At 29.0% G+C, this 25921-nt stretch overlaps 2 protein-coding genes across 3 annotated transcripts; one reads left to right on the top strand and one right to left on the bottom strand.

The window, feature by feature from the left end:
* Positions 1–6171: 6171 nt before the first annotated feature.
* On the top strand, positions 6172–8256 carry LOC129308957 (mannose/glucose-specific lectin-like). The gene is made up of 3 exons (XM_054950313.1): positions 6172–6337; positions 7813–7898; positions 8008–8256. Exons 1-3 carry the CDS (start codon positions 6172–6174, stop codon positions 8254–8256), a joined length of 501 nt encoding a protein of 166 aa, XP_054806288.1.
* A 1028-nt stretch (positions 8257–9284) lies between these two features.
* LOC129308736 (U-box domain-containing protein 6-like) lies at positions 9285–14763 on the bottom strand. Of its 2 annotated transcripts, none has more exons than XM_054950069.1 (6): positions 14549–14763; positions 13530–13619; positions 13207–13392; positions 12954–13067; positions 11184–12340; positions 9285–10281 (listed from the first exon to the last, which is right to left on the bottom strand). In XM_054950069.1, exons 2-6 carry the CDS (start codon positions 13581–13583, stop codon positions 9438–9440), a joined length of 2355 nt encoding a protein of 784 aa, XP_054806044.1. In that variant the 5' UTR covers positions 13584–13619; positions 14549–14763; the 3' UTR covers positions 9285–9437. The 2 variants fall into 2 exon arrangements, with proteins under 2 accessions (XP_054806044.1, XP_054806045.1); XM_054950070.1 differs by lacking the exon at positions 14549–14763 and adding an exon at positions 13838–13914.
* Between the last annotated feature and the right edge of the window lie 11158 nt (positions 14764–25921).

Genomic DNA, 25921 nt, shown 5'->3' with positions numbered 1-25921 from the left:
AACATCTTTAAGAGCAAATTCTTTGTTTGCCCATTTGGTTTTACAACTTTTTACATTTAGGAGATACTTTCCCACTTTTAAAAAGTGAGATGTTATTTGGATACCAATTGTTATCCAAATTAATTTACGAAAAAGCACATTCAAATGAGATGGAAAGTGAATTTGGCCAACGAGAAAAATTTGAGATTTTGAAATTGAAAGTTGAATGTTTTATATTTAATAGAGAGAATAAATTAAATGTATACCTAATTTTTATTTGACCAAGCTATTGTATTTTCCCACATCTTTTATCTCTCTATTGTATTTGACAACGAACCAGGCCACTATTTAAAATTCACCAAAAAAAAAACATAGAATACTATTTATAGATGTTCAAGTTTTGGAAAATAAGGATGGATGGTTTTGATGGAAAAGAAAAAAGAAAAGGGCTGGATTGTTGGAAAAATTTAAAATATAAGTGAATTCCATACAAATATTTTTAAAAATAAATTAGATATTAGATTGTAAATTATAAACTAAAAATTTTTTTATTATAACAATATAAGTGTTTTATAATTTAAAACGGAGGAAATATTATTTAACATTTTAAATTTTATTAATTAAATTTTTATTACACATATTTTTTAAACATTTTTAATGTATAATGTGAAATATTTGTACAACAAAAATTAAAAATTATAAAAATCAATGTTCTTTTTTATAATTATCATTCAAAAACACTTTAAATTATATGTGATTCAAGTAACTTTTAATTTATCAAACTAACTTTTAAAAAAATATAACCTAATTAACATGAATTTTATTATGACAATTAATTTTTAATATAAACTTACTTTTACTAAATAAATTTTTAATAAAGTAACTTTTGGCCAACAACCTTAAATCTAATATAATACCTATAATTTTCACTGAGGAGTTCCCAATGACTATATAAATCATCAAAATAGGCAATGAAGTGAGGCAAATCACATTTATTGCTAATAAACATGGACAGAGTTACAGGTAGAAGTGGGGGCACTTGGGAAAAATGATATGTATGGGTTATGAATTTTTGTATTTTGCAGTTTGTACCCTCTCTTTCTTATACTTACATTTTTAGCCCATATTTTAAACTTTAAACTCATTTCAATCTTACTTTTTAGCCTATATCAAAAATTTATTTATTTTTTAGCTCAAAAGTATGGTGAATACTAGCCCGTAATTTCACTATACTTACATATCAATATTATTTATTAATTAATCTTTAAAAATAGGGGGAAACCTAATTTGACTAAACTAAAACCATATCATCCTCATTCCAAATACTAGATAGAGGCTAGTAAAAAAAAAGATAATGAAGAATGAAGTTTTAATATTCTAGAATAAACTCATTGATTTAATGCTTTTTGCTGACTTGTTGCGCTTGCAATGTTAAATTAAAAAATAAATAAAAGAAAAAAAGAAAAGAGAAATAGTAATGAATTTAAAAAAGATAGAAAAGTTTCTTGTATGTTGAGGATCTGGCTTCACCACTGCCTCCCTGACCTTGGATTCTGAATCCACCACTGTGAACAAACCCCAAATGATGTAAAACTAATTAAGGACGGTCGCTCAAGCTAAACATGTGGGGTTTGTTTGAAACCATACAGTGCTTTATCAAGGCGACACGCTAGAGCTTCATTTTGACTTTCCAATAATTAACTAATTCACTCGTTTTCAATGGATTAATAAGGACATCCTTATTGTGCATGGCTTCCCAATCTGTCTAAGAGCCCATAAAGAAGAGACATACACCAACACACCAACCAGATTTAGAGCTGCGTGCATATCAATTCTCAAAATATTCATCCAATCAAATGGTATGACACTATAAATCTGTCAAGTTTTATCTTTTTTTTCTCTTCTCTGATAATTACATGCTGATAGATTCAAATGTTTCGGTGACTATTGGTTTTGGCTTACTCAAGCATCTGCGAAGGAAGGGAATCATTTCGATCATTTAGACTATGGGGAGGTTCAGGTGGTGACGGTTTGGAGTTTCATGACGTGTGATAGCTAGAATATCTATCAACGTTGGAGATAATATTAGGGAAAATCACAACATAGAACATGAAACACTATAAAAAAATTGATTTTTGGTGATAACAAAAAGTCGCCGCCAAAAATTCAAAAGTCACCGCTAAAAAGTTTTAGCGGCGACTTTCCGCCACTAAAAATCATCACTATAACAACCGTCGCTAATAATTTTTTGTGGCGACAAATATTATCGCCGCCAAAAGTATACTTTTAGCGACAACAAATGTCGCTGCCAAAACTTTTTTTAAGAAATAATAATTTATTTTATACTACATTACTCTGCCACGTGTGCATTAAGTGATACCACATCACCTACCATATATGCAACAGATTATGCCACGTCACTTGCCATCTTGTGTCACGTCACAGTCCACGTGTTCAACAGATAATGCCACATCACTTAGCCATCTCATGCCATGTCACATGACACATGTGCACTTCCTCAAGCCACCTCATGTGCCACGCCACCATCTCGTGGCCACATCACCTGTCACGTGTGTGCCCCCTCAAGCTACCTCATGTGCCACGTCACTATCTTGTGCCACATCACCTGTCACGTGTGTGCCTTCTCAAAGCAACTCACATGCCACATAACCACCATGCGTCACATGACATACTTCCTCAAGCCACCTCATGTGCCATGCCACCATCTCGTGGCCACATCACCTATCACGTGTGTGCCCTCTCAAGCTACCTCATGTGCCACGCTACTATCTCGTGTCACATCACCTGTCACGTGTGTGCCTTCTCAAAGCACTTCACATGCCACATCACCACCACGCGCCGCATGACATATTTGTTGTAAAATATGACAAAGCTAAGGTTTGAACTCTTGACCTCTCCCTCCTTCAAGCCTTAAACCTCTCTTCTTTGTCAATTGAACTGAAATATGCCTACAGTTATTATATGCGAAATTAAATATATATTATGTAACTGCATACACATATATCAAATAATATATGATTAAAAAGATATACATATATTTTATTTTATTTTCAATTATTAATATGACAAAATGATTTATATGAATATTTAAATTATAATTTTAATAAAATATTATTTTTTACTAGTAAATATTATTTTTTTAGGAAAATGAACTTAAAATAAACAATTTTAAAATATTAAAATAATATTCTTATATACATTGTAATAAATTTTTAAATTATATTTTTATTTTTTAAATGAAAATTAATAAAATTTATTTATAAATATGTATTATATTATTTTATGTTAAATATCTTTTACTTTTTTTTTCTCCATATTTTTCTCAAAAATTGATAAACTAAATGATTAAATTTTTATCTTCTCTCAAAATAGCTAAATATTTCCCCCTCTTTTAATAAAAATATATTTTATAGATAATTTTTCAATATCTTAAAAAATTATTTTAATAAAAAACTAATTTTAACCATGTAAATTTTGTTAATAGTCATTTTGAATAATTTTAAAAATGAATACTAATAACTTTTGAAATATATGATAGTTACAAGAATATCATATATGATCAATCTAGTTAATATCTAATCATCTTCAATCTTATAGAAAGGTGGATTTGAGTAGTTATTCATATTATTCTTAGTAATAATTAGTTATAAAATATTATTATAGCAATGAAAACCTAAATATACTAGGAGGAATTACATGAAATCCTTGTCCAAAAGTCATTAGAGCTCAGTAGAAGAAGTAAATACCATATGTATATTAAGTTAAGCATAAAGTGTGTAATATGCTAAGTAGTCTATAATATCATTAGTATCTCACAATGTTTATACAACTTTAAGGCCATGTTTGGTAGCATTGAATTGGCAAAGTAGAAATAGAATCAAAGATGGAATACTAATTTAAGCATGATTGGTATGCAAGAGTTACAATTCCTAAGAATCATAATTCCATCAAAAATGCTAGAATCCAATTCCATCATATTGACCATGCAATTGCTTTAATTCTCTTGAATTCAATTTGTGGACCCCACTATCCTCATCTTTTTTATCCATTTATAACAAGATAGGTCTTTTTAATTTAAAAAAAGGGCAATTTAGTCTTTTTCTATTTTAAGTACATATATAAATTAATATTATATTAGAATTCCATCTTCATACCAAACGCACTTTTAAAACTCAATTCTATTTCGATTCTGATTTCGATTCGAATTCCGATTCTGATTCCGATTCCATTAAAAACTTTTCCATCATACCAAACGAGGCCTAACTTTCTAATACCATTTATGTATTTGATTGTAAGTAATAATTTATGTATAACTTAACCTAATTATAATTGAAGTAATAACCCATTAAGATTTTAATATATCATATTAAAATACTAGCTTAATAACATAATTCTTAAAAAAATATGAGCTATATATGTCTAAAAAATGATTATGAATAATATCAAATTGAAAAAATTTAATAATTAAACTTAGCACACTTTAACTATTATTTTTTTATTTCATGTTCTTAGATATAATTTATTTCTAATTCTATACATAAAATAAGAAATTTAATTTCATAAATATATTTTGAATAATTTTATGTAATTATTTTTTAATTTTTAAATTATTTTTTATAAAAATAGCCGCCAAAATAAATTATATTAATTATTTTTTAATTTTTAAATTATTTTTTATAAAAATATTTTTAGTGGCGACAAATGTCAAAAGTAAATTATATTAATTATTTTTAATTTTTAATTTATTTTTTATAAAAATATTTTTGGCGGCGACAAATCAAAGTCGCCGCCAAAACTTTTGGCAGTAACTTTGATTTGCTGCCACCAAAAAATCTACTTTTGGCAGCGACTTTGATTTGTCGTCGCTAAAAGTCCACTTTTAGTAGCGACTTTTTTAGTCGCCATTAAAAGTTGTCGCTAAAAGTTATATTTTTTGTAGTGAAAAGAACATTTATTGCCAACAAAAACCAAATAATTTTAAAATTGTCCCGCAAGATTAGGGAACATAAATGTAATTAAAATTTATTATGAAAAGACAAAACACCCACGTGTATATATATATATATATATTTTGTTGTAATGGATAATTGATTGTTGTCAAAATAGAAATAAAACTTTTTTTTTCTTGAATGGGGACTTATTCATCATATTACAATACTTTATCACTATTACCAAATTAATATTTTGGAGTTGTTAATGAGTGAATAGATTGTTGTTAAAATGAAAATGAAATGAGAAGTTGTTAAAAGAGTTGTGTGTGTGTGTGTGTGTGTGTGTGTGTGAGGGACAATTTTATCTTTTCATGATAAATTTTTATTACATTTAAATCTTCTGATCCTGCAAAGCAATTTCAGAATTGTAATTTGATACTTGTTTGCAATAAATGTTCTTTCCAAGTGTTCTATTATGATTTTCCCATAATATTAAGTCCATTTCATTCAAAGACTCTAAAGGTGATGTTTCCGAAACAATTGGCGGCAAGAACCCAAATGAATTTGGTGAAGATAAAAAGGTCACTTTGGTTCATAATATGTATTGAAACATCACTACTTATTAAAAAGGCTAAAAAAAATTGACCTCTAAATTATAAGTTTAAAAATGTCTGAAATTTTAAATTTTTTCTATAATGTTTCCCTTTAATTTTTTCTATAACGTTTTCCTCTAAATGATGCAATTTAATCCCTACCATTGACAAAAATTAACTTTAACTATTTGTTAATTAGAAAATGATAGAAAAGGACATTAAAAATTACAAAAAAGGACCAATAAAATTTTCTTGGTCCTCTTATATAATTATTTAATCCTTATCTACAATTTTTGGGTCTCTTATTGTAATTTTTGATTATTTTCTGTAATTTTTCATGCCCTTTTCTATTATTTTTTAATTAATTAATGATCAAAATTAACTTTAATTAATAGTAGTGTCATATTGCATCACTTTTAAAAATTAAAGGAAAACATTGTATGAAAAATAAATTTAAGATCTTAAATGCTCTTAAACTTATAGTTTGGAGACTCAATTTGCTCTGTTATCCCATTAATAATTATCATTATTATTGTCATTTTACTTAACGACCTTGTCCATTTGCAGATATTGAATTTAGTTGGCCTTCAGAGTAATTGAAATCCGTAAGAGGAACTTATAAATCTTACAAGAATGTAATAGCAATCATGTCCCTCTCATTTACTACAAATCTCAACAATTATGGACCTTTTGGAAGTACACCAGCCGATGCCGATCAGTATTTCTCTGTTTCGATAGAAGACAGTGACATTGCCAGGTTCCATGGGAGATGTGGTTATTATCTTGATGCACTTGGTATTTTGTGTGCAACCAGTAAGTGATTTATTCAACTATAATTAAACCATGCATTAGATCTTCTTATTCTAAAGCAGTGAAGTTTTTTAATGATTGCGTCATTGGAAATATAAAGCATTCTAAATTTTGATGATCTATTAGTTGCATTATGCTTCCGGCTTACATATGTTGGGATGTGACTTGATAGCTATGTGTAACACTAGGCAATGTTTACTTATATTCTATATAATTAGTCATTTTTTTCCATTAAGCATGTTAATTATATATTTTCATTTAAAATTTATTACTTACTTATATAATCAGTCATTAAGAAAAGTGATATGAAAATAAATAAATATTACTCCTTCTGATCTCTATTATAAGACGTTTCAGCAACTTCAGTAGAATTAAGGAATAATACTTAACTCATTTAATTTGTATTGAAATGAAAAGAAAAAAAATTCAACTTTACTCCCTATTAAAAATAGAAAGAGGGGGATATACAGTATATATTATAAGCTATTAAATTAAATTAACAATAAAGGAAAAATTGGAAAATGGTAATTAAGATGGCCAATTATGTTGTATGTGTGTCAAAAGTATGTGTGTGTTAAAGTCCCACATTGACTACAGGAAGGAATCTCCTAGTGTATATATACTAAGGAATGAAGTGGGCTAGTAAAATAAGCTTGGAGGAGAAGTGGTCTCGTGCACATGAGACAAGCTAACTCAGGACAATCGCAATTGAAATCAGCTGATTTGCCCCCTTGCGTGCGAGTTCAAGAGATAATGGGTTTTTTTTATTGAATTTTTTTTTACAAAATAAATAATTATTTTTGCCTTGCTGGAGAAACTCATTTTAACTCATTTTTTGACAGTGTCCTCCCGAGCACGACTCAAGCAATTCGTACCTTACCGTTCGCATTTCTGCCGGTGCCACCAACAATTAATGTGTTGGGTTTGGGACGGAATATTAAGGTTAAAGTCTGTCTCCAAATTTATAAAAATACTAATTGATTGCTTGCCAAGCATACAAGAAAGATTTGAACTAACAATTTTGTGGGTTAAAAATTAAATCTTTACTAACTAGACATAAGATGTAAAAGAAGATTTTTTTATCATATTTATAAGATATATTATTGACTTTTTATCATAAGTTTTTCTTTTTATACTCTACTGCATGTTATTATTAATTTTTAGATATAAGTTTTAGATTCCAATAAAATATATTGAAAGTCACTAAACTCATACCTAATAATATCTTCCACAACTGTTCTTCCTTCATCCAAATGCATACAACTCACGATACACGACAAACACTAATTAAAAGCTGATTGATTTCTTACATATCATGTTGTTGAGACTGTAAAATTTGAATTATACCACTCACTCACATCATAGCAAAAAGTTACGCATATGCTTGAGACAGAAAAAAGTACAGTCAAGACGAGTGGATAATAATGGCAAATCTTATTCTCAAAATCCATGAAAAACGGTGGTGAATTGGATACAAGGATTGTTGCTCATGAAAAGATGGCGATGCTCCAAGTTTGGAAAGTTTGATGGTGATGATCCAAATGACGCTGGTGTGGAAAGAATAGTAAATCTGGCATTTATATTATTTTATTTATGGCCAAGCAAATTCTTTTTCATTTTTGTGTGAGCTAACTACTTACATTCAATATTATGAAATTGGTGGTAACGAATAGATTGAGATTAATGGGCCTTCTGATGAGTTTCTGACATCCATATCTGCGACTTGCGAACATTACAAGGGCAACATGACGATCACATCACTATCTTTCACTGCAAATATTACCAGACATGGACCTTTTGGAACTGTTAGTGGCACTTCTTTCTCATCCATACCAGCAGAAGGATGTGTGGTGACTGGATTCCATGTAAGAGGTGGCTATTATATTGATGCAATTGGCATCTATGTGAAACCTTACCATTAATCGACTTGCCAATAAACAAAGAAATAATTATGTTTTGCTTGAATAATGCTCCATGCATTTTCTGCTATAATGTGTGGATGTGCAAGTGTTGAGTTTGTCCTCTTGTGTTGTTTACGAGGGCTTTCATGTATAGCTCTTGCTTGGTTTCCATTTCCTGATGTTTGTATTCTGTATCCATTTCATGACTTTGTGGAATGAATTTTGCTAAAATTATTCCTCCGTAATTTCCTCGTGTTACTCTTTACATTGCAACATGCAGGGAAAATAATATGATATTTTGGTCATTTCATTATAAAATTCTATTTTTTTTTTGGGTGAAATTCTATTTCAATTTAAACCCAACATCTTATAGTGAAATTTTAGAATAGAATCAATAATTTAGATGAGTCGCATTTAAAATACCTAAATATATAAAAAAACCCGTATAACTCTTAGACTTTGGTCCGAATTTGAGTTTATTCGGACCGGCTCAAATATTCAATTTGTAATTTTTTTCATTTTTTTAAATTTCAATTTACATTTAAATTAATTATTTTAATTATTATAAAAAATAAAAAAATATATATTGGAATACATAAACAATGTAGACGACTCAATATTTTTTAAAAATATTGTGAGTCTTAAAGTTTAAAAATTAATATTAAAATACATTTTCAATATTATTTTAAGATATTTTATATATTAAAAAAATAAAAATATAACAATATTAATTTTTCTAAAAAAATATCTATAATATGATTTTTTAAGTATAAAACAAGCTAAGATTTAAAGGATAAATCAATATTTAATTTATATTGTATATTTAAAAAAACTGTAAAATGCTCTATAGGTTCCTAATTTTTTTGAGCTAATTTGTTAAATTTGACTTAAGTTACCAGCTCTATTTTAAATTATCTTGGCCTAATTTGAAAATATGTAACTGTGTAATTCTTAGATGAAATTCTTCCCCAAAAAAAATATTACATCAAAAAAAATTCTTCCAAAAATAAATTGATGACAACGGGAAGAGTGAGAGAAGAAACTAAAAAACCATAACTACGCTGCCCTGTACATCTCGTGGCTTCCCACAGAAAATGATAGTAGCACCAATTAATGTGGACTGGAAAGAGGGAAAGACGGAAGCAAGCCAAGTATATAGAATAGATACAGAGATTATTCAATTAATTTTCAACCATTGAAGCTTAAATCTGGAAAATAGAATAACTCTTGCTTTTGGAGAAAAATCTAAAGGGCTTCTCAATTATTCTTCTAGACAAGGACTTGATCATCACAGGTTTGGTTTCTGGAGGAGGATGAACATGAACAGCCACATTATTACTCTTCTTAGCTTCAGGAGCAGCAACAGGAGGGGGACACAAACGCGTCTTAACAGGCGAAGGATCTCGTTGTCGTTGCTCTCGAAAGAGCATCAAAAGTTTCTGAGCCTTTTCTTTCCCTCTTGGTGTTCCATTCACAGACATCAAAACCAATGCAGGTATTATACCTTCTCTTAGGACCATGCGGCTACATTTCTCATACCCATTACACAGTACTAAAAGACAAGACACAGCTTGTTCCTGCTCTAAGAGCTCACTAGATTCTAGTTTCTTAGCCAGTATGTTAATGAGTCCAGGGGCTGAGACTATTTGCTCTTTTCCCATATGAGAAGCAGCCAAGTTTATCAGAACATGAATGCATTTCTCTGTCCACGTGCTATTATTAGTATTATCATTATTATCACTCTGGCCTGAGAGAAGAGATGAGAGGCCACTGATGATTCCAGATGAAATGAGGTTTGGAATATTTGAAGGGACAGTGGAGAGATTGTAGAGAGCATGGAGGGAATCTTGCTTGCATTGAACCTCGGTGTTGGTTTGGAGGAGATGGATTAGGAATTGGACAGCATGTGTCTTGCCAATCTTGGTCTTGGCTTCTTCAAGGCATGAGAGATTCAGATAGAGGGCCGTGGCATAACCATATGAACTTGAGCTAGAAATTTCCTCCAGCAATGGTAATACTCCTGCTGATAACATAATTGCCTTGTTTCTGTTCAAAATAAAATAAATAAATATCTATGTGAATGATGCTCCAGAAGAATTTAGAAAAGAACCATTTTTTAAGTTTACAGCACAAACATGGCTTACACAAATATCATAATAGTCATATCTTTGGAAACTTCAGTCACATCCTGGAACTGAAAAATAATATCCAACTTAAGTATTTTCTTGATAGAATATGGTAATAAGGAGCACAAGCCTAATTACCGAAGGAACTATATGGTTGTAAAAAAGTATATATGATGTTCTAAAATCATATGCATGTCTTCCCATTTTTTCCTTGTGAGAGCGTTTTTCTTTTACAAGTGCTACGATGATTAAACAGCTAGAGAACATGAAATTTATTTCCTTATCAGTACAGAAGAATTTACAGAAACAACTGTCATGTCTCCTGTGATGAGCAGTTAGGAATGTTGTGAGTGCTACAGTTCACAATAAGACAAGATATGATATCCACTACAGAATGCCTGACTGGTCTGATCTTGTAATAAATTTCAAGCAGCCTCTCTCAATTTTAAGAAGGGAAATTATGAATAGATCTCATGATGGGAATTTATTTACAACTAAATCTCACAAAATTCAGAAATTGCAGCTAAATCCTTTCAGACCTGAGTGTAATTTGAAGTTATGGTGCAAAGATAATATTGCCCTTATTAATTTAGTTTTTCCTTCCAACTACAGCTATATAATTTACAAGTAAAAATTCATAATTCACACAACAAATTTCTTGTTTAAAACTTAATATAATCACAAATTACATTCAAGTCTCAAAAGACTTGGATACAGTTTTTGAATTTCACGAGGGTTATTAGTATATAAGTCTGCTATGCAGGACCTATTTGTAATTTTCCCTTTTAAGAGACTGCCAAGACTAGATCAGATAGTACGCACCTGTTGTTATTCACAGCAAGGTTGAACAGAGCCATTGCTCCACTTTCCTGTGCTTTCTGATTCCCTTCAGACACAGCTGACTTTAGAAACCGCAGAAGCGCCTCAACCAACCCATGAGCTCCCATATAATTCCTGGCTTCCTCATTATCCCTCAATAATATCCTTAATTGTTCAACAACATTGCACTTTGTCATGTAATTGGTCTCTTCGACCAAAACTTTCAGAAACCCAAGATATTGCTCAGTGTCTTTCTCCTGTGCAGACAAACCTTCCATTTTATCTACTCTGGATTCTTCTGAGATACTGCTCTCTTCTAAAGGAACCACTTTGACACCCTTCAACTTGCATGAGTTCAAAGAGTTTACAGATTTTGAATTGGTTGATTCTGGCTCTGACGAAGCCAATCTCGAGTAGTTAATATCAAAAGATTCAGGAGGGCCATCGGGAACAGAAACTCCATTCTGTTCACACCAGGTAATGACAAGACCCTTAACGCAGTAATTTGGAATCAACAAAAGTTGCTCGAGTTTCTGTTGAGTCTTGGGGCAAGTGTTGTGTCCATCTCTGAACCATTTCTCAATGCAAACCCTTTCATATGTTTGTCCGGAAACAATGATGACAGGATCATACATAAGCTGCAAAGATATTGGACACCTCAACTCTCGAGGCGGAAGAGGAATCTGTCCTGATTTCCTATTAATTGGATTTAAACTAATGGCACAACGTTTTGAAATCTCTCTCTTGAGGGCCTGAGATTGACAGCTAGGAACGCTGCACTCAACAGGTCCTTGTGTAGTGGGAGAACAAGGAGCAGAACCCTGTGAATCATTATCATCTGAAATTTCACTTTTAAATAACTTCGAATATTTCCTCATAAGGTGTAAAAGATATGCAACAATTGTTTCCTTTTGCTCGTCTTCTTCAGCCCTAGCTCTTTCTATGAGTTTCTTGAGAGCTCTTCTTTCTGTAAGAGCTTCTCTTGAAGATGTGATTCCAAGTTTAATAGCACACTGGTGAAAACATTCAAGCTCACTACCATCATTATTAGAGCCGCTACATTGTCTCCCTTGCTGAAGCAGTGCAATTAAATCACCGCCAACTTGCTTCTCCAATGGGTCAAGTGCAAATTCTATACTATCAAATTCATTCACAATCTCCTGAATTTAAAAAAAAAAAAATTATAAAGAGGGTTCAAATACCTTTCCAATTACAATAACAGAAAAAGGCAACATTCATGTGCATATATGCATACAACGGGAGGAGATTCTCTCCTGGTCATTTCCATCATGTCCCCTCTTGCCCCCACATGGGCATGGTGATGGTGGGGGTGGGACCCCCTTTTTTATTTTGAAAAAAACAGTGGGTCCCACCGACACCATGTGAGGGTAGGAGGGGACAGGAGGGAAATGAGGAGGAGAGAGTATTGGTCCACATACAAACGTCAGTATTGAGAAAACACAACTGAATTATTAATAAGAAAGGATGATCTACCTCAGTTTTTACAAAATATTGCCAAATAGTTAAAACTTAGATGGGATTCCATTAGTTTGAAAGGATGACATTAAACGTTAAGAATAGGCCCCCACTCTCTCACGCACAAAAAGGCAGTAACCTTGGTTTATCAGTAACCTCCACTTGCCCCTATTAAGGTTGAAAACTATAATAACAGTTAAAATGTCAAAACATGCTTCACCCACATACGCAATACTCCAACATGTGCATGCAACTCAAATAAGAAAAGCAAACTATAAAGCCATATTGTTCAAGTACCTGACACTGACATGCAATAGATCGCGGAACAATATCTTCCACCTGCTTAAGGCTGTCTTTAATAGCAGATTTAGCCTTCTGAGATTTTAGAAGAACAGTATCCGCAGTTATAGCCTGCATAAATAAAATAATGCATTTCAGAAAAAGTGACTTCATCAACCAATAATTGAAAAGCAATCCTGTGGAGTAAGATTTAAATCCAGTTTTTATACTTGAGACATAAGGAAAGAAATAAAGGAATGAAGACCCATACCAAGTAAAGTTTACTACACTCTGAGCAGTGCTGAAGAACATTCTTGGCCTTCTCTAAGGCTACATGCAATGAACATAAAGCCTCAATGCCAGATTTGCTCCTAGGCTTAGCTGCTTCTAAAGATGGAAACATCGACGATACTTTGCAATACATTATAGAGAGAGCCTTGCACATTTCTCCATGTAACTGCATGAGAAACCAAATTCGCATTGGTTAGACTACATTATCAGACATGTACAGGAAAGAAACTAGCAACAGCTTGCGAAGCAATGCCTCTAAAAACCAGAACAAAAAAAAAAAAAAAGTAGAATGTATCATCATACCTTGGCATCACTTGCTGCAAACAGATTTTCTTCAACCTCGGCAGCATCCATCATTCACTTCTTGGTGCTAAATGATCTCAACTACTTTAACTGGGATCATAACGCAGAAATATATAAGTTAGCCAAGGGGGCGAAAAGATATCATTGCATATTATTTTATAAATAATAGCAGTATTTCATAGTTTGGTAACGCCCGTTAAAGTAAGCAGAATAAAATGTTGAAGACGATGACTAACAGAAATTTACCGGACAAGCAAAGAAAAAACATATATCGTTTTTAGGGCACGGTGTTCACCTCACAAACTCACCTAATGCAATGAACACAAAGAACAATGCAAGGTAACTTCTATCAGGCAGTATGCTCATCCGCAGTCCCATTTCGGACGTAATCCATAAGGACGGTAAGAAAAGTTAATTAATAATAATAATATAAGGGTGGTCTATCTATATATAAATCAGTTAATCACGTACAAATGGAAAAAGTAAATGAAGCTAGAATAAATCATATGAATGTCTTTGTGGAAGAATGATCCTCAGATGGCAATAAATATGAGAAATTCCAAAAAAAAAAAAAAACAAGCAAATCAATTAAGACATTCCAATATTTGATCGAATAGTCCATGGAACGCAGAACATTGACTAAGAATAAGAAAAAACAGAGCAATGAAATCATTATAATTATTTCGCTATAAGTGTAATACAAACAACAGTTCAGACAAGATACAAATTAAACACTAGAGACTTGAAAACGGAATTGCTAGCTCCAACGTCGACTAGAACAGTTTCCACAAATGAAACGTCCAGCAATACAAATTCCAAAATGCAAGAAAAGAACAAGAACCCTTCGTTGCAGGAAATGAGCAGTGAAACATTTTGTCGCCATGAAAACTCTGATTCAGAAGCAAAACAGAGATCCCCGAATGGGGGGAAAGGGAAGAGAGAAATTTCAGACACAAATAACAATAGAATCAGTAAATGCGGATGGAGAAGCAAGATTAGGATTCAGAACAAATACGTACCCACAAATGTCCCTTCATCTACGTCCGAATCGAAGAGCAAATTTCTCAGAGCACCCATACACGGAAACAGAGAACATCGTCAAAGGGAATGGAGACAGGGATTCGATTATTCAGGTTAAAATTGTAAGAAAAATATGGAAATCGTTTGAATTAGAACTTGGGTTTGATTAATTTGCATGAAAATAACACAAGCACGATGATTTGTAGTTTTTTAAATTTCATATTTCATAATTTCATTTTGGGGAACGAGTAGTTGTATTGTTCTTATCTTAAATAAAACTTTCGCGGCTTTAATCTCTCCAGTTTCCGGCCATCAGTTGTTAACCTCCTCGTTTATCGCCGAGCAAAAGTTGCCATAACCGTAATTAATTAATTACGGTCCAAACGAGAAAAAATTAGTTCCTTTTCAGCTTTTTTTGAATTTTTTTTTTAGTTCTTTTAAAGATTTTTTTTCCTGCATGGTTCTTTTTAAGCTTTGCTTCTTTAAATTAGTACTCTATTTATAAATTTTAAAAAATAAAATAAATTGATAAATGACAAAATTTAAAATTCTTAACTGTTTTAATAAATTGATAATTGATAATATTGCATGATTAATTATTTCACATGTGATTTGATCTCTTTAATGTGGGTAGACAATTAATATATATATTTATATATTTGTGTAACTCATTTTTTTAAATTAAAGTATACTTTTAATCTATTAACTTTATATAAAATTTTATTTTAGTTCTTTAATTTTATAAAATATATTTTTAATCCTTTAATTCTAACACAATTTATTTTATTACAAAGAATAAAATTTACGTTAACTTTTTAAATATTGATAAAATAATTCTCAAATGTTAATATATTAAATTTAATTTTTTTAATTAATAATAATTAACACAAAAAATAATAATTTAAAGCTGACAATGTTATAGAGACAGAAAATATATTTTATAAAATTAAAAGACTAACTTAAAATTTTATGTAATGTTAAAGAATTAAAAAAATATTTTAATTTTTTTTATAGTTACATGTTAAATATATATATATATATATATATATGGATAATAAATTAATATTTTAGGGATGAGCGTAATTCGGGCAAATACACAAAAGTCAAACAGAGATCAACTTATAAGGCCATCCAAAACTGCTTTGGCTTAAACCTAAGGTTAGGATGAAGCCTCTTTTTGGCCATTCATGCTGGTAAATTTGGCGCTCACGTTGCAGAGGCAAGCTTTTTCGACGAAGGAGCACAAGGTGAAAATCAACTCCAGAGGTGGAATGTTACTTGCTCTTTTAATCTTATTTATAAAACACTTTTAATATATTTTAACATAATTTAAAAAATTAAAATTTAATAATTTTATTTAAAAATTTAATAATTTATCAACTTTTCTCTTATTAAATATAAATATTTTAATAATATATTTTTTCTCTTCAACATTTAATAAAGATCAAATGAAAAAAATTTACAATAAAAATTTGATAAAATGGTTTATAAATAGAATAAAAAAAATATTCTCCATTTGTTTTATAAATAAGATTGGAGGACATATTGTAGGTGAAGTTGAATTGGATGTGGATTGCTAGAAATAGCAATGTTGATTGGTTAATTGATTTCAATGCAAATACAGGCTATCATCCTCTCGCTATTAATCAAGCCATTGGCATCATATATGGACTACAAAAATGCTGGAATTGTATCTTGAAAAAATCAATTTTCCTCTGGGAACTCCATTTTGCTCCAAGCTGTTTATTTGAATATTTTTAAGAAAATCTTGGTTAGGATTTTATAATTGATTTTGACATATAATAGAAATATTTAGAAGATAAAATCTTTTCTTTTGTGAAATATAATCTTTACTACTGTTTGTTCTACAGTAAAAACAACGGTAACATTTTTTAAAAAAAAGAAACATCAATAAAATTGACCCATCCTGTGTATCACATTGGGGCATAATCTAGTTATGATTTTATAAAAATATATTTAAATATTTCTATTATATGTCAATTTTATATAACATGATATAAATATTATTTCTTACTTATATTAAAGGTCAAAATATGATTTTGACCAATTATTATTTTATGGACTTAATTGATATTAATTTTTTCATGGGATATTCATTTGCAATTTAAATTATCCTTTTGTGTAATTTTTTATGTCCCTTTTGTATTTTTTTTGTTAATTAAGTATCAAAATTAACTTTTTAAATTATAGCGTGCCTAATAATCCATTTTCAAATTAAAAGAAAAAATTACACCATATATAAGTTTAAGATGCCAAACATTCCTAAATAAACAGTTGAGAAGTAAAAATGTCATTTACCTTAAAAGAATTTAATTATGTAATTAAACATAATTTTTATAAGGGAAAATGACAATTAGGGATTCTGTAAAAACATTAATGACAATTACATACCTTAAATTATTGAAATTTTAATAACAAATTATAGTATTTACTTATTGTAAATTATCTCTTATTGATTAACTTGAGATTCACAGTAAACTTTAATAAACTCTCCTTTTTGTAATTGTGTACCCAAGTGATCTGTGTGTGCAGATAATAATTTCAATCATATTATTTGCTATAATATATCTTTTTTTTTTGCCAAAGATTTGCTATAATATATCTAATTAAGTAATACCTTTCAGTAATTATTATATGCATTAATTTTATTGTATATATTAAACAACACTTTTGAACTAGAGTCTAGCCAAGTGGGCTCGTTCAACCCCATTTAAATCACGAGTCAGACGCAACACTTGTATAATTTTAGGATTATCAATCTTAGACAAGTCGGCCTATTTATACTCATGTAATTTTTTTCAAAAAAAAAAATAACCTAAATTATTGTTGAATAGCAGACTAGGGAAAGAGAGAGATAGAGAGAGAGAGAGAATTTCAAATATAAATTAAGGATATGACTTAATTACTAGTGGGTTTAAAAAAATTCTAAAATTTTAGTTGAGTCTAGGAGAATAAAGGTGAAATTTTCAACTGTGAAAAAGATCAAAATACTCTTCATTTGCTATGCAGAATCACTAGTTATGAATTTTTTTTACTTCATATGTTAATTTATTAATATCGTTTGTAAATTACATTCATTTGTCAAACAAGTAGTAACATGAGTTATTAATTTGCTAACATTAGTTATAAATTATAAGTCCTGTTAATAATTTATAATTGATATTAGTAAATTATAAGATTTGTCAATAATTTATAACTAATGTTAGTAAATTAATAAGTAAAGTTAGCAATTTAACAATTGATGTTGCTGTTTATGATTGAACAATTGATATTAAGCCTTATATAATTATTGACATATCAATTCGTATAATTTGCAACTCATATTAATAAATTAATAAGTGAAGTAAGAAAATTAATAATTAGTGATTTTGAATAACAATGAAAGATACTTTTTTGAACAGTCTGATTTTTGAAAACCAATCTGGTTTCTGGTCTGACTGTTAGTCCGAAATGACTCAATTTAGCTAAACTCCCAAAACAATTTTTACATGCTAATTGAGCTAAAAATCAAATCAATGGATGGTCAAACCAATCCAACCATATGACTTTTTAATCATTAGTTATTAATGTTTAGCACTTAGTTTCTATTTCTACCTTTTAAGCTTCTGCTTGCCTTTGTATCTCCAAAAAAAAAAAAAGTATGCTACAAGCTTGATGGGTTCCAAGTGGTGTAGAGTCTTTATTGAGAACCTGGAGGTTTGGAGAACTTCGATTAAGGATGTGTTTAAGAGTGGGTTAAGGCATGGAGAAGTGATTAAATAAGGGCAAAATGGTCTAAAATTTTAGCTCCTCTCCAAAAGAAAATCTCAAATTGAAGGGAAGTAATACAAGGAGAGGGGAGGAAAAATTTTGGCTCTCCTTCCCTTTAAAATTTCTTAACCAAATCATCCTCCTTTCTTTCAAAATTTCTCGACTAAATACTCTTAAAGATTTATAGTTGTTATTTGAATAAAATATTTTTAAAAATAAATGAATGCTAGAATTGCAATATCTTAATGGAGAGTCATGATTGAGGGTGGAGTAGTTTTATAATTTTTAAATTAAAAATTTGAAATTTTGAATAAGTTAAATTAGAAAGTTTGAACATGAAAGGCATGTGACATTACTATATTGCTAGCTATTCTACATTTATATATATATATATATATATTACAAAATTGAAGTTGATTATTATTTTTGTAATTATTATAAATTTAAAATTAAGTTGGGATAATGGAGAGAGAGGGGGGAGAGAGAGAGAAGGTGATTTTGTTTATTTTTAAAACAAACAATAAATTATAAAATCATAAAGAATACATGATATCATTAAAGGACCCGTGATGTCACCAAACATAAACTTATGATTCTATTCATTTACATACATATATACATACGTACATACATACATACATACATACATACATACATACATACATATATATATATATATATTTGTATTATAAATATTATATTATAGATGTCTATAACTTATAAATTTTTAGGATTCTTTTATTCTTAATGTTTTCATGAATGGCATGAAAAGAGTTTCTTAGTCTTAATAGCTTATAATCTTCAAAGGTTACATAATGCAGTATTATATGTCTCATTATATCCTTATAACATTAGGATAGAATTTGAATAGTTGATGCCTATAAATAGAGATTATGTCCAAAATATATGTACACTAGTGAATAAGAATTTTCCTCCATTATTTTCTTTCCATTTCTTGTATTGCTTTGTCTTTTTCTACTCTTCATATTAACTATATTTTATAACAAGTTATTAGCACGAATTGACTCTGAAAATAAGGTATGAGCTTTTAGTTAAATTAATGTGTTCTTATATTATATATATATATATAATATAAAATATATATAATTATATTTTATATTATTGTTTTATTAACATTCATGGTTATGTTGTTCTTATATTTTATTATTTTATTTTCCTATCATTTCATTTTCTTAGTTATAAAGTAATTTTAAATTTCTCCATTTATCCATTTGAAAATAATCATGTAATTAGTGATTTAATTTAATCAAGCCTCATTTGAAATTATTTTCTTTATTTTTATTATTTGTTGTTATATATATTTTTATTAAGATTGATATATTTAGTTTTCTTTCTTTATATTTATGTATTTGATGTCATTGTCATGATTACTATTACTATTACTATTATTATTATTATTATTATTATTATTATTATTATTATTCATTGCTTTATTATTTATTTATTTATTTATTATTTTTATTATCATTTTACTCCTCCATTAAATTAATACTATATATACATATTATATATTTTGTGTTTGTTTATGTGTGTGTGTATTGATCAATTTATGTTGTTGATATAATTTATTTTATCATATGAATTATTTGTTTTATCCGTCAATTTATTTGCTTTACTGCATTTTTTATCTTTATTATGCTTTATTTGTTTAGTAAGTTTGGTTATTTATATTTTTGTTTCTTTATATTGTGCCTCTTTCTATTATATTGTATTATAAATTATATTTTAGCATGTGTGTGTGAAATATTTTTTTACTATAAAATTTATTTATTATGCTTTATTTATTAATTTTGTTATAATTCTAATTGTTATTATTATTTTAGTTTGAATCATGGCAAATCTTATCAAACTTGAATTTACGACTCTTAATATTACGGAAAAGAATTATTTATTATGGGTGCTAGATGCTGAAATTTACCTAAACGCCAAAAGTATAGGAAGTGTAATTTAACCTAGAAATCAAGCAAGTAGTCAAGATAAGGCCAAGGCAATGATATTCTTTTGTCATCATCTTCATGAAGGGCTAAAAGCCAAGTAACTTACAATAAAAGATCCACTTAAAATTGTGGATTAACCTAAAATAAAGGTATGCTCACCAAAAATAGTAATTTTACCTCAAACCCAATTTGAATGAATGTATTTGAGGTTGCAAGATTTTAAAACTATAAGTGAATATAATTCAGCAGTTTTTAAAATAAGTCCTCACTTAAAATTATATGGTGAGAAAATCAATTATGAGGACTTATTAGAGAAGATATTTTTAACTTTTCATGCTTCAAATGTGCTCCTGCAGCAGCAATGTCGTAAAAAAGGTTTTAAAAGGTATTCTAAATTAATTTCTTATTTTCTTGTGGTTAACCAAAATAACGATCTGCTGATGAAAAATCATGAAATTCATCTCACTAGATCAGCTCCATTCCCTAAAGCAAATGTGACTATACATAGTAATTACCATGATCGTGGCCGTGGACGTGGTCGTGGCAGGAAACATGCTAATTACCACTATAATAGTGATAGTGGTACTAGTTATAATCCTAATACCTATCAAAAGAAGAAAAATAATGAAGGGCAGAAAAGAGATAAGAGCAGCCCTTCTAAAACTGTTAAAAATCAATGTGATCAGTGTGGTATAAAGGGGCATTGGTCACGTACCTGTCATATGCCTAAGCATCTAGCAAAGCTTTATCAAGCCTCTTTCAAAAAAAATTCAAATAATGTGAAATCAAATTTCACTTTTTAAAATGATGATGTTAAGGCACATTTTACATACAAAAATGATGATACCAATAAGTTGGATGATATTAATCATCTTGATGCTATGGCACACTTGGAGGTGAATGATTTCTTTAAAAATCAGGATTAGATAAGTTTGGTTGAAAAATAATTAGAATAATTTGGATTATGTTTCATTTATGTTTCTTGTTTTCTTGTAATTTAAGTTATGTTTCATTTAACTTTCTTGTTTTCTTGCAGTAAAAGCATTATTGCTATGAATAAATTTTATTTTATTGAGTATTTATTTTAATATATTTTCTTTCTTTTGTTGAAGAATATGGATATTTCATTTTCTTTCATTGGACATAAGAATGAAGATATATGTCTCGTGGATAGTGCTACAACGCACATTACTCTTAAAGATAAAAAATATTTTACTTATTTAACAATAAGAGATGAAAGCGCCAATACCATAACAAGTAATCCTAAATTAATCAATGGTTCTAGAAGAGCAATTATAATATTATCTGAAGGAACAAAAATTATTATAGATGATACATTATATTCATCTAAATCTCAAAGAAATTTATTAAGCTTTAAAGATATCCATCGAAATGGGTATCATATTGAGACTACAAATGATAAAGATATTGAATATCTACATATTATAAATTTTAAATCCAGAAAGAAATGTGTTCTAGAGAAATTATCCACATTATTTTTTAGTTTGTACTACACAACTATTAGTACAGTCGAAATAAATATAATAGTCAACAAGAAATTTACCAATCAAGATATATTTATCATTTGGCATGATCACTTAGACCATCTCAGTTTAACTATGGTGCGAAGAATTATTGCAAAAATTCACATGGACATCCATTGAAGAACCAAAAAATTCTTTAATCTAAAAATTTTTCATGTGCAGCTTGTTCTCAAAGAAAATTAATTAAAAGACCTTCAATTATAAAAGTGAGAATTGAATCTCCTGCTTTTCTTGAACGTATCTAAGGGGATATATGTGGACCTATCCATCCGCCATGTAGACCATTCAGATATTTTATGGTTTTAATAGATGCATCTACAAGATGATCACATGTGTGTTTGTTATCAATATGTAATTTAACATTTGCTAGATTACTTGTCCAAATAATTTGATTAAGAGCATAGTTTTCAAATTATACAATTAAGACGATTCATTTTAATAATGCAAGTAAATTTTTATTGCAAATTTTTGATGAGTATTGCATATCAACTGGAATAATAGTTGAAAAATTTGTTGCCCAAGTTCACACTCAAAATGATTTAGCAAAATCATTCATTAAATGCCTCCAATTGATAGCTAGACAATGATCTTAAGGACAAACTTCCTATTTCTATAGGGGGACATGTGATTTTACATGCAACAGCACTTGTGCGCATCAGGCCAATAAGTTATCATAATTTTTTCCTATTACAATTGACTTTTTAGTTAGGAGCCAAATATTTTTCATATTAGAATTTTTGAATATGTGGTGTTTATTCCTATTGCTCCACCATAACGCACAAAGATAGGACCTCAAAGAAGGGTGGGAATATGTGTTGGTTCTAAATCTCCTTATATAATCAAGTATCTAGAATTATTAACTGGAGATTTATTTACTACACGTTTTGACAATTGCCATTTTGATGAAACAATTTTTTCAACATTAGGGGGAGAAAATAAGTAGTTGGAGAAAAAAAATTATATGAAATGAGTAATAATTATCTCATCTAGATCTTCATACAAAGTAATATGAACTTAAAGTTAAAAAAATAATTCATCTGCAAAATATTGTAAATCAATTGCTAAATACATTTACTGACCTTCAAAGAATTACCAAATCTCATATTCCAGCTGAAAATGTTCCTATTAGAATTGATGTCCCAGTAAGATAATTAAAAAGTGTAAATGAATCTAAGCCACATTTGAAACATGGTAGATCAATTGGTTCCAAAAATAAAATTCTTAGAAAGAAGAAAGGAATACAAAATAAAAATGACATAGTAAAGGAGGCTGGTACTTTAGAAGAGTACGGAGACATAACTAATCAAAACACCCCATAAAAGGTCCTGGCACTTGAACATAATGAAGAGATCTTGATAAGTTATGTCACTATAAGAAAAAGATGAAATCAAAAAAATACAATCGTCAATGACATATTTTCATATAATGTTGCTGTGAAAATAATGAATCAAAATGAGAATCTAGAATCAAAATTGATTGAAGAATGTAGATATAGAAATGATTGGCTAAAATGACAAGATGCAATTCAAGCGGAATTAAACTCACTTTCAAAACATGAAGGTTTTGGATCTGTAGTCTAAATACTTAATAGTGTAAAACCAGTTGGATATAGATGGATATTTGTGCGAAAACTAAATGAGAAAAATGAAGTCGTTAGATAAAAAGCATGACTAGTAGCACAAGGATCTTCATAAAAACTTGGTATTGATTATGAAGAGACTATTCTCCTATAATGGATGCAATCACTTTAAGGTATCTAATCAGTCTGGCAGTACACAGAAAACTTGATCTGCACCTAATGAATGTTGTTACAGCCTATCTATAAGGCTCTTTAAATACAAAAATTTATATGAAAATCCCTAAAGAATTCAAATTGCCAGAAGCATGTAAAGATTCTTGAGAAAAATATGCAATTCATTTGCATAAATCTTTGTATAGACTAAAACAATCTAAAAGAATGTGGTACAATCGTCTCAGTGAATATTTATTGAATGAAAGTTATAAAAATGATCCAATCTCTCCGTGTATTTTTATAAAGAGAAATGGGTCAAAGTTTGTTATAATTACTATCTATATGGATGATTTAAATATAATTAGAACTTTTGAAGAGTTTTAAAAGGTAGTTGATTGTTTAAAAAAAATTTGAAATGAAAAATCATGGAAGAACAAAATTTTTCCTTGTTTATAAATCGAGTCTTAGCAAATGAAATTTTTCTTCATCAATCAACTTACATTAAAAAAATATTAAAGTGATTTTACATGGACAAAGCACATTCATTAACTATTCTGATAGTTGTGAGATCTCTTAATGAGAAAAAAGATCCTTTTCACCCTCAAAAGAAAGATGAAGAACTTCTTGGTCTTGAAGTACCATATCTTAGTGCTATAGGTACATTAATATACCTTGCTAATTTAACAAGACTTGATATTACATTTGCTGTAAATTTATTCGCAAGATTTAGTTCTTCCCTAACAAAAAAACATTGAAATGGAGTTAAACACCTATTTCGATATTTTCAAGGGGCAATTGATATGGGTTTATTCTATTCTAATGAATTTGGATTACTACTTATTGGTTATGCAGATGTAGGATTTTAATCAGATGCAAATAAAGGTAGATCATAAACTGGATATTTATTTAGTTGTAAGGGTATAGCAATATCTTAGCGTTCAACAAAACAAACTTTAGCTGTTTAGCTGCTACCTCATCAAATCACATAGAAATAATTGCAATTCACGAAACAAGTGGAGAATGTGTTTGGTTAAGGTCAATGATCTATCATATCCAAAAGATGTATGGTTTATTGTTGAAAAAAAAGATTCCAACAATATTATTTGAGGATAACACAGTGCGCATAACTCAATTGAAAGGAGGATATATCAAAAAAGACAGAACAAAACATATTTTTCCAAATTTTTTTTCACTCATGATGTTTAATAATTTTACTCATGTGACAATCTTATAGATTTGTTTATTAAGACACTACTCACTTCAACATTTGAGAAGTTAATGTATGGAATTAGAATGTACAGACTCAGAAACATAAAGTGATGATGTCATCAGGGGGAATGAAGTGATATTATTATCAAGAGGAAACTATGAAGAGTAAATATTATGCTGTACTCTTTTTTCCTTTCTAAGGTTTTACCCCATTGAGTTTTCTTAAGAAAGTTTTTAATGAGGCAACATTAATGAGCATTTAAAATATTATGTATTCTTTTTCTTTCATTAGGTTTTTATCCCATTGGTTTCTTCTAGTAAGGTTTTAATGAGGCATAATATTTGTTATGAATATTCAAGGGGGAGTATTATAAATATTATGTTATGAATGTCCATAACTCATAGCCCTGAGGATTCCTTTATCTTTAATGTCTTCATGAATGACATGGAAGGAGTTTTTTAATCTTAATAGCTTATAACCTTCAAAGGTTACATGATGCACCATTATATATTTCATTATATATTTGTAACATTAGGACAGGATTTGAATAGTTAGATGCCTATATAGAGGTCATGTTCAAAGTTATGTACACTAGTAAATAAGAATTCCTCTCCACTATTTTCTCTCCATTTTTTATATTGTCTTGTCCTTTTCTACTCTTTATATTAACTATATTTTACAACAATTTGATTATTATTACTTTTTAATTTAGGAGAAATATTTTCTTTAAAGTAAAATCAGTTCTTTTTCAATACTTTTGTTCTGATTTTATTAAGATTCTCTTAAGTATTTTTTTTTAGTTAATTAGATGTCTTATTTATTTATTTATATAAAACGCGATTTGGGATTAACAGAAGCTATTTTCTTAAAAAAAAAGAACATAAAATATTATTGTTCATTGATTTTGAATTATTTTTATTGTAATAATATGTGATGGGTGATTTTTTTTTTCATTTGAAAAAATTATTTATTTTTTAAAATTGCTTTAAAAATGTTGTAACGTTTGTTTAAGTTTTTAAATATTCCAATTCTAAAATAAAAAAACATATTTTAGATTTTTTTTTAACTTTAAATTGTTTTAAAAATAATCAAATAAAAATTTGTAAATGATGTTTGATTTATATCAATAAAGATAAAGATTTCTTTTTCATCTTAAT

The sequence above is a fragment of the Prosopis cineraria genome, unplaced genomic scaffold (assembly GCF_029017545.1).
Source record: "Prosopis cineraria cultivar Desert tree isolate PC_DT_omini unplaced genomic scaffold, ASM2901754v1 PC4, whole genome shotgun sequence".
NCBI lineage: Eukaryota > Viridiplantae > Streptophyta > Magnoliopsida > Fabales > Fabaceae > Prosopis > Prosopis cineraria.
The sequence above is the reverse complement of the archived record's forward strand: the minus strand, read 5'-3'. Positions and strand labels throughout refer to the sequence as shown.